Raw genomic sequence first — 10,473 nt, forward strand, 5'->3', positions numbered from 1 at the left:
GCTGAAAAATGCTTTAAAGCAGATGAAATGTTCAGTTAATATTGAAATTTGGTAATTTAAAAAAAAATTAAAATTCTACCAAAAAATGAAGTTGTAATTTGAAATTGAAAAACCTTTTTGTATAGGTACATGTAGGAATTATTCAAGTTTGTATACCAATTTACAGAACTGAAATATCTTAATAATTGCAAAATCTGTTTCATTTTTCCTGACACTTGGAAAAAGAAACATGCACACAGACTTGCTTTTATTTGTTTTTCTGAAAATTTAGAATTTTCAAGTGATCTGGACTGTTCCCATCTCTGTCATAATAGTTAAAGTGTAAATGTAGAGCACATAAGTTCACAACCTTATTTTATTAATAATAATAGGCAGTACTGTTTAAATTCAAATGTGTGTTATGGTCATTTAGGGTTCAGTGACTGCATGTAAGATTTGAAAATTTAATTAAGTTTTTATTGATTTGAGGGTATTAGCTATTGTACACTGATGTATACAACATTGTCCGACTACCACCACGTGGAGGTTCCCTCATTAGGTAGTCATATATTTTGTTGTTGTTGTTGCTGTTGTTGTTACGTTATTTTGGGTTTTTTTTCCTGATTGTTAACATGTCTCTAATAAATTTGTTGTCACCTCTTCTCAATACAGGTGGTCCTGAGGCTGGTTGTCTCCCCTACATAGATGGATGTTGGGATCTAGCTGACCTCTCCTGTAGTCCGACTTCCGAGCGGTCCTGGATCTTTTCGCATGCTGCTTGTGCTGTTCTGCTAACAACGGCATACTTCTTTTCTTGACAGCAGGTTTGTATTGGTGCTGGCATTGACTCCAAAATATTCAGGTGTGCGAGAAGTAACCTGGCTCCTTTGGTGCTGACAGCCTGGCCACACAAAGCTGAAGGCAGGTACTTGTTTACAAGGGCTGGCTTTGGTGCGGGCTTATCCGCGTCTGCCTCTCTATATAGTTTATACAGTGGAGATCTGTACTGGCATTTATTACATCGGACAGCACAACTCCATCCCAGGGCCCTTTTCCGCTCGGTGTCCAGTTCAAACTCTGGTACCATGCATGCTGTAGTGTTAGGTTGTCCGCCATGAAGTCTGATGATGTCGTTGCACATTTTCACCATCAACACTATGTCTATGATCCGGTTTCCTTCTATCACAGGCTCGGAATTGGATTCTTCAGCTGTAACAGTTGCTGGCAGTAGTATCCGTGTTGGACATGGTGTGTGTCCAGTATCTGTTGCTACGAGGGAAAGGCCATCAGGACTAGGCTTGGTGATCAGCTGAAATTCCTGGGTGGTCAGTCTTCTGGTCAGAGCTGGTCTCTCTTCTCTGGTGACAGGTACTTCAGGATCTTCATCTTTAAATGCCTGGCCCTTATTCTTTGGAACATTTGCAGGCTTGAAATAATTGTTCCTTCTCTTTCTGTCTCCCTTCATATTGGTAATGGTCAGTAATGGTCAGTAGTGGTCAGCAATGGTCAGTCAGAAGTAGTCAGATGTATTAAGAATACAAAAATCAAACTGAAGCTGACCATTTGATTGGTCATTGTGATATACACATCATTGCCTGTTTGATAATATAACATCAAAGGTGTTTAAGACACAGGGAGATCCCCCCATAAGTAAACAGAAAGGCCGAAAGAGAACATCCACCCCCACCCCCCTGTCTTTGGCATGGATAGTCTGTGTATGTATGCATGTGGCTGTTAGTTAGTCCAATGGGTGTCATTCACTGTGATTGTTTACTGCAAGTCTTTACTGTTATCTATTGATTATTTCATGTCCAAATCAAAGCTGAAAAATGCTTTAAAGCAGATGAAATGTTCAGTTAATATTGAAATTTGGTAATTTAAAAAAAAATTAAAATCAGTAATTGCCTGATCTTAATAATTTTTTTTTTGCTGCACACACTTGCTTTTATTTGTTTTTCTGAAAATTTAGAATTTTCAAGTGATCTGGACTGTTCCCATCTCTGTCTTAATAGTTAAAGTGTAAATGTGCACAGAAATTTTATGTCAGTTGTGTACCAATGCTATTCTCGTAAGTTTTAAGCCTACGGTCCCCAATGTGTACATGTTTTTGGCTGATGCAGTAAATCGCTTAATTGACTGTTTGGGTTACCTGGTTATTTATGTGTCTGGATTATTGCACAGATATCGCATAGTTTAGATAAACACTGTATATAATGTATACTTTGGTATGTGCATATATGATGAAGACATGGAGAAAACGTCAGACCTGGACCATCAAGTGCAGTGACGCCAACGCCATTAAGTTTAGGCCTACGACCACCTGGATCCCCAAAAGAGCACACGGCTGTACTGTCTGAAATATCTGCTGCAGAATCATGGGGGTAAGTGATTAAATACACTACAGTAATATAGAAGTTATGAAATTGTAAAGAACTACAACTACATGTAGTTTAATTTTTTCATACATGTACAGTTGAGTTAGCATAAGGGTATACAGTATTGCTATAGGCTAATTATGGTTCTTTCTATCTGTTGTAATTAAGATTGTTTCCTTTTTGTTCCAAATAAAATATAGTTCATATCTATCATTTCTAACATTCATTATTGATGTGCTACTGGTAAACATCTGTGGTGTCTGAATTATTTTGTGTATAAAACCAGAGACGTATATGTGTTATATACGTCTCTGATAAAACTGACATCTATATAAATAATAATCTTTATTTAACGTCATGTAGATCAACAAACAACATAAGCTCTGTAGAGCTTTTATTACAATGCCGCTAAGGGAACAAATTTTATTTTATCTTATATATGTAGAAGTGTATGTATTATCAGTTCGTATTTCATCAAATTTTATTGTTTAATAAAATGTGTGTAATTTGATTTGACAACAGGCATAGATTGTATACGTCATCTCCTAGCAGTGCGATGAAAAATTCTTTGACACAACACACAGTCTAGACAACGTAGAGCATGAACTGATAATTGTAACATTCACACACCCTTGAATGCACACATGTATAATATATTACATCATCAATATTCAGAGAGACAACTATGTCAGGAGTTGAAGAGCTATCAGCAGAGGAACCATCTTTTGATGAAGGCAAACGAAAGAGAAAGCAGGCCTTGTCTGGATCATTTGTGAATCCAATTGAGTGAGTTATATCATATTTTGTAACTCAGTTAATATTTTGCTCTTACAAAATACTTGAGAGTGAAAATTTTATTTATAATGCCCATAATTCTGTTAGTTCAGTTGCAGTAAGTAAATATTCATCTGTTAGATAATTTGAATAGTTATGTAGTACTCATATTTAGATACATGTATGAACATAGATAATCAGAAATTGTTCACAAGTATATTAATGGAAGTTGTAATATTTTATTTTGTCATTCAGTTTGACACTTGAGATATCGGAGGTTGAAGAAGAAGGTGATGACGACCTACAAAATGATCCCGATTATAAGCCAGAATTCAACTTCTCTATTATGTAAGTTACATATTGCTGTTTATCATACTTACTATGAGCTTCATTCACAAAATACTTGAGCCTTCATAAGTTGTACATCTGTACCATAATTACACCATTAGTCCTAATGGTTAGTATTATTGATTTAAAAAAATATCTCTATAAGGCCTCCCATCTGTTACAACCACCTTCCCTTAAACCTTCAAGTGACAACTTCATATAGAGAACAATGAAGTATATTTTCCTATCTTGTTACAGTGGCAAGTATATTTAATATCATACATTAATACATGATTACTTGTAAGTACAGTTATACAACCTACTTACTTATTTTTATTACAATTATTTTGTCCTGATGTTTTGTCTTAATAATTCCACTTTAATGTTTTTGCAACAAAATAAAGGCCAGAAGGAATGACTGATGATGTGGAAGAGCTAGCATTTGAAGAAGCTGAGTTTGGTCAGGAGATGGAAAAGGATGAAGAAGATGTCATGACAGGGATTGAAGTGGTGGAGGAAGATGTTGGTCCTGGAGTCAAGAGAGTAAAGAGTCCAGAGGATATAGATAGACTTGTAAGAGATGATGTTTGTTTCGTGTATGTAAGCCAGCTTCTTGCATTAGCACATACTGCAAAGGAGCAGTGCTCAGTTTGCAGGATGACCCTGGCAATTGAGGTTGAGTTCCTGGGATCAGCTATTTATTTGAAATGGGTAAGTCAACATGGGAGTATACACATACTATTCAATGTAGGTTTTGTCAGTAACTAGTGCTTGTCTGTCCCATTTTGGTATCTTTGTAGAAGTAAGTTCTTTTGCAAGTTATTTCTAAACTTTTACACAAATTTAATTCTTGTACTGCGTTAAAGGAGGGAGGTGATTATATATATGATTGTTCACAAGTTCCTGTTGTAATATTTGCTGTAAATTTCATTGATTCATGCTGAATAGGTACATACAGTAATAAGAAAATGGTGGTATAGTCAAGAAAATAATATTTGCACTATCTTTTGTACTACTGTAGCTTGGTTAAATGATAATTTATTAAACTCGGTTTTGTTTAATTATAGATTTGTGCTGACAAACACATTGAACACATTTGATGTTCACAGCATATTTTGAATAGACGATTACATAGTGGGGACTTTCTGATATCTGCTACGTGTGTGACATCCGGAAATAATTTTGGAAAGCTTGCCCTTTGGGCTAAGATGCTAAATCTTCATTTCCCAAGTGCAGCTGTATTCCACAGGATACAGAACTTTTACATTGGACCTACTGTGGATTTGTTTTGGAAAGAACACCAAACAGAACTGATTGAAAGTTTTGCAGGAAAAGACATAGTGCTGATGGGTACGATTTACATGTACTTTATATAAAAAATGAAATTTAAGTGGAACATTTTTATGTCCTCCTCAGTTCAATTAAATATAGAACAGACATAATTTGTATTCAAAACATGGCTGTGAAAGCCAATTAGGGTCTTATGTTGTGATTATTTAATGTGCTTCTATGACATTTACCTCTATAATCTATCATGTTTTGTGGAACATTTATAGTATGTTCCCTATCCAATCAATATAATATGCCACTTCTGCATGTATTCATTATATACTTCTGTAGCAAACAATGTCTAGCTGACATTGGCCTCACATAGGTAATTTGCATTCTTTTTATAATGCATAAACTGATAAATTTTATTCAAACTTTGATTGATCTGTCTACGTAATTCTAGGAGACGGAAGAATGGATAGTCCAGGGCATAGTGCTCAGTACTGTAGCTATTCCCTCATGGAAATGGAAACCAAAAAGGTGCTGAGTTTAGTAACAATGGACAAACGTGTTGTTGACCGCAAATCAACAACAATTGAAAAGGAAGCCTTTCGAAGGAGCATTGAGGAGTTAAAAGCTAAAGGTTTAGGTGTGAAAGAGGTGGTGACAGATGCACATATGGGAATTGGATATTTGATGAGTAAGTATCATATATAACTATCCAACTGAACATTCCAGTGTATAGTAACAGAAGAGGAACATATACCATCAGTCTGAGGACCGGGGTACATGTGAACATTTGGTACTCTGGAAGGTGGACGGTTGATGTATGGTTAGCACAGGCTTTGCCGAGTGCTAACCAGCCAAATTCTTACACAAGGGTTGAGAGACCCTGTCCACTTAACAGACCAATGTTTGATTCTTTTTTCTCCCTTACTTAAATGTACAGAAATAACAAAAGAAATTGAAAGTTGCTGTGCACTGTATACATGGCTTCACCATCAAATGATCATCAAAATGTATTATGTCAGCAATCAGTGCCCTGGTTACGCTACATGAAATGGTGATGACATAGCTCGTGTGAGCTGTATTTCCCGTGGAAAAGACAGATTTATCATTTCATGTGTAAACATGGTCTTTCCCGAGAAAGTATGGAAGAAAGTAACTGTATATTAGGTCAAGTTAAATCGGCAATTTAAATTTTTGAAAAATCTTTTCAATAAAATATTGGTGTTTCTGTATCATGCTACCTTTTCCTTGTTTATTTCCACATTCTATATATTGATTTTCAGGGACATCTTATCCTGAGATCAAACACAGTCATGACATTTGGCACGTAGCCAAAAACTTGGGCAAAAGGATAACAAAGGTAAACACTGATAGAGAAAATGTAGGATTCTGATCAAAGGATATGATACTCTGATATAACAGATAATGGCACCATTTTATGAGTATCTTGTATTTAATCATTTTCATGATGAATAGTTTTGACATATACAGTGTTTTTTATTTTAATTTATCACATATATGTGAGGGTGTGTGTGTTTTGGGGGTGGGGTGGGGTGTTTTCATGATACATATGTATAGACAGGAGGATATGAAAGAGTTGAAGTCAACTTGATCATTTTTTTTTAGGCTGGACAGAAAAAAGGATGCAAAGATTTACTGAGATGGGCCAAACATATTGTCAATCATTTTTGGTATGCTTGTAGAGAAGCCACAGGTTACATGAGGTTCATCGTAAGTATAATGAGTTCTAGTGTGTGATTTGCATTTAGATGATTGAATATAGTAACTTATCTTATTACAGAAATTAAGTGAATTAATAAGCAAGGAACAAATGTTTTCAGAATATTTGGGGACAAGTGCGCCACCATGCTTGCAATGAACATGAGTGGATCCTTTCAGAAGGTGAAGGGCCTGCGGAGTGCTCACATGGAGACCTAGAGAAAGATGCAAACAGACCAGACTGGCTTCCAAAGGAGTCTCTCGCAGCTAAAGCTATTAATGAAATAGTGTTAGACAAAAGACTGAGAAACAGTTATGGATACATTGAAAACTTCAGGTACGAAAGATTCAACCAGTCTTAACTCTAGCCCACTTGAACTAAACAAGGGGGCTGGTACAAGTTTGAAATAAGCCTGTTTCAGGTATGGAAAATATCAGAGGGAGTAATCAATTTAATGTTTGATTGAGTACCATTCAAAAATTGCACAGGTTTGTAGCAAATGTTAACCTTACAAGTAGCATTGGCATGCCTTACATTTAATGGTTGGTGCTTGTTATTTGAAGTGTTATATATTTCTTATCAAAACCAGAATGTCAGTATGCATTTGTTATTTCTAGAGGAATTTATGCTTTGATTTATTTGAAAAATTGTGGTAGATTAGTGGAATGATTCTGATCTTCAGAACAGACGGACTGAATAATAAAGGTTTTAGCTCACATCATAATATGGTTATAGAAGTTACGAAGTTACAATTTTATATACAATAAGACACTGTCTAGTTAACTGTGGAAGCCTTGATAATTCATGACCATACTAAAAGTGTATACAAGATCCTGTTTTCATATTTATCTACAGAATGACAGCAGAGATTGAAGTATTCAACAATCTTATTTTGATGTATTGTGCAAAGCGTTTTGAATATAGTCCTCCAGCATACAGAACAAGAAACCAGCTGGCTGCCTTGGACAATAATTGTCATATAGATAGGCCATTACTGATGAAGCCTTGGACAATAATTGTCATATAGATGGGCCATTACTGATGAAGCCTTGGACAATAATTGTCATATAGATAGGCCATTACTGATGAAGCCTTGGACAATAATTGTCATATAGATGGGTAAGTCTTTATCTAAAATTTAGCCATTCATTTTCCAATTTATATACAAGAAAGGAGTAAGATGTAAATTAGGGTCCAGTATCAGATTTATATACAAGAGCCCTGTAGGTGATCATCTTTGTTTTCTTGTCTATCAGATCATTTTCTAGTTAAATTTTTATATACATAAAAAAATAATAAGTTATCATTAAAAGTTTAGGGCACAAGGTCATGACCATTTGATCGAAAGATCAATTGAAAATTTTGTCTCTATATCAAATATTCAGATTGAGGAGGTCCATTTCATATTTTGTACCTTTTTAACTGACTGTCAACCTTAGCTATATGAGCTGTTGAATTATTGATAATTAGAGATATTGTAGAGTCAACATCAGGTCATTGTTCTCAAACTTTTATTAGGACTTATGTGACACACCCAGTTATAAACAACATTTTTTTATAGGTATCACAGAACTTTCAATAAGAAAAGTGGAAGGTGGTCTGTATACCCATGCAAGGTAAACAAAAACTATCAGCACGTGAGGGACCTTCTGAGAAGGATGCTTTCTGCACGCTTAGAAGACAAGATGGGAATGCACCGTCCAAAGGCTATGGCAGCAGATGACCCTCGAAGATTGTCTGCACATCTTGCTCCAGTAAGTCCAAAGGCAACAAAGGAGTTTGTGTCTCAACAAATGACACGGAAAAAAGAGACTGAAAAGTGAAAATTATCTTTCTGAAATTTTGTGTTATTGATCAGTGTAACAAGGACTTGTGCCCCCCAAAGTAATCTTTACAAAATACCCCCTTTCAAGAGAGTTATGATGGGTGGTGGTGGGGGGGGGTGCAAGGGGTATGAATCAGGCATCCTGGTGATGGCCCTTCACAATCATTTTTGGTATGTGTATGTGTAGGATCAGTTGTATAATGTTGGTTTTGTATTTGTGGTGATTGCAGCATAATGTGGAAATGTTTATGTGTGGGGTAAAGCCTCATGTTGTATGATGTTGGAGTGTGTGCATGTTTTGGGGCATGTATTATAATTTTGGGAGTGTGTGTGTAGAGCCTGTCAGTTACTATGTGTAATGCACGTTTGATACTGTATCTTATGAAAATTAACGGTGTACGAAAGTAAGTGATCATAAATGGTCTCTTGAAATATGTACAATATTGGGGTTGTGAATGAAAATAAAGTATGCTTTACCAAATTGTATATGCCTGGAGATGATTAATAAATTTTGCAAGTTACCCTTTCCAGTTTGAAATATTTCTTTGAATCACTCTTACCAGGATATTGTGTTTTGGCTTGGAAACTGTACCATGGAAACTTCTACAATGATTGTTTGGTCATTATATGCAGTTCTCTATAAGTTGACATATTCTGGTCTAGAGCAGAGCTAGAAAGCTAAAAAAATCATCAGATATATTTCTCTTGAAGAAACACTATAAAATCACTGAAGCATTTGAATTTTATGTTACAATAATCGTATAATGGCACCACAAGTATTTTTTACTTTTGACTGTTATACCATGCTAGTAACATGAAATCGACAGGGAAGTCTGCTGTTACATCAAAACACTACCAGTACTTATTCACTATATGCATGTCACAGTCCATAGAGCCATTTTGATTTGGAGCATGACAGATGCCGGGGCTAGAGGTCAAAGTAACATCCTCATCCTCTTGAGTCGACAAGTTTGAGACTCGTTGGGCAGGTGCCATGTGCTCATCATATGGTGATTTTTCTCCACCTTCCAAATATGGCATATCCTGAAATGACCTGGGTGTTATAGGACACGAAAACATTTATTAAAATTGTAATAAGTGAAAAAAGTAATAACAGAAGAAAAAATCAGGAAGTCCATTCTTTAATATACTAGGTATCGTATGTCTCGTTGCATATTACAGTAATTCCACTTCAGCTAACACCATCAGTCACACCAACACACATTGTACAGTATCTAGCACCATCAGTCACACCATCACATATTACACGGTAGCTAGCACCATCGGCCACACATTACACAGTAGCTAGCACCATAGTCACACCAACACATTACACGGTAGCTAGCACCATCAGTCACACCAACACTCATTTTACAATATGTAGCACCATCAGTCACACATTACATGGTAGCTTGCACCATCAGTCACACCAACACATTACACGGTAGCTAGCACCATCAGTCACACCAACACATTGTACACAGTAGGTTGTACCACCAGTCACACCAACACACATTACATAGCTAGCACCATCAGTCACACCAACACATTACACGGTAGCTAGCACCATCAGTCACACCAACACTCATTTTACAATATGTAGCACCATCAGTCACACATTACATGGTAGCTTGCACCATCAGTCACACCAACACATTACACGGTAGCTAGCACCATCAGTCACACCAACACATTGTACACAGTAGGTTGTACCACCAGTCACATCAACACACATTACATAGCTTGCATCACCAGTCACATCACCACACATTACACAATATCTAGCACCATCAGTTACACCATCACACATTATCTAGCACCATAAGTCAAAACAAACATTTATCAGGCAAGTCGTCCAGGGACAAATCCTTTGTACTGGCCAAAGGGATCCGGATATCCGTCACGGATTCTCCAAACACAGCAGCCTGGAATCACCCTGCCAAGCCATCCATGCTGCCAAAGAATAAACTGTCTATATCCTTGGTGCCTATTTGCCTTCATCAAGTCAACTTCTTCATTTAGGACAAGGACATCATTTCTGTACAACCTTGCAAGAGCAAGCACTGCCTCATCCAAAACCAGTACGTTGAAATCCTGAAGTATTAAGAAGGACAATTTAGGTATGTGAGCCTTCACAAATTGAATTACCTTTGTATATTCAAAGCCCCACATGCTCCAATAGCACATAAACACTG

General features: G+C 36.4%; 1 protein-coding gene across 1 annotated transcript; it reads left to right on the forward strand.

The window, feature by feature from the left end:
* Nucleotides 1-3,064: 3,064 nt before the first annotated feature.
* On the forward strand, nucleotides 3,065-8,276 carry LOC132564822 (uncharacterized). Its single transcript, XM_060229447.1, has 10 exons — nucleotides 3,065-3,140; nucleotides 3,384-3,476; nucleotides 3,860-4,166; nucleotides 4,523-4,805; nucleotides 5,188-5,424; nucleotides 6,017-6,093; nucleotides 6,360-6,464; nucleotides 6,575-6,789; nucleotides 7,309-7,440; nucleotides 8,015-8,276. Exons 4-10 carry the CDS (start codon nucleotides 4,664-4,666, stop codon nucleotides 8,274-8,276), a joined length of 1,170 nt encoding a protein of 389 aa, XP_060085430.1. The 5' UTR covers nucleotides 3,065-3,140; nucleotides 3,384-3,476; nucleotides 3,860-4,166; nucleotides 4,523-4,663.
* Nucleotides 8,277-10,473: the final 2,197 nt, after the last annotated feature.

The sequence above is a fragment of the Ylistrum balloti genome, unplaced genomic scaffold (assembly GCF_031769215.1).
Source record: "Ylistrum balloti isolate Yb309-2 unplaced genomic scaffold, AGI_CSIRO_Ybal_v1 Utg372916, whole genome shotgun sequence".
NCBI lineage: Eukaryota > Metazoa > Mollusca > Bivalvia > Pectinida > Pectinidae > Ylistrum > Ylistrum balloti.

Excerpts from the sequence above, each read along its gene's own strand:
- LOC132564822 (XM_060229447.1), top strand. The coding sequence starts at position 4,664 with ATGCTAAATCTTCATTTCCCAAGTGCAGCTGTATTCCACAGGATACAG. Across the intron at positions 5,425-6,016 it reads GGGAATTGGATATTTGATGA|GGACATCTTATCCTGAGATC; the intron begins GTAAGTATCATA and ends ATTGATTTTCAG. Across the intron at positions 6,094-6,359 it reads TGGGCAAAAGGATAACAAAG|GCTGGACAGAAAAAAGGATG; the intron begins GTAAACACTGAT and ends ATTTTTTTTTAG.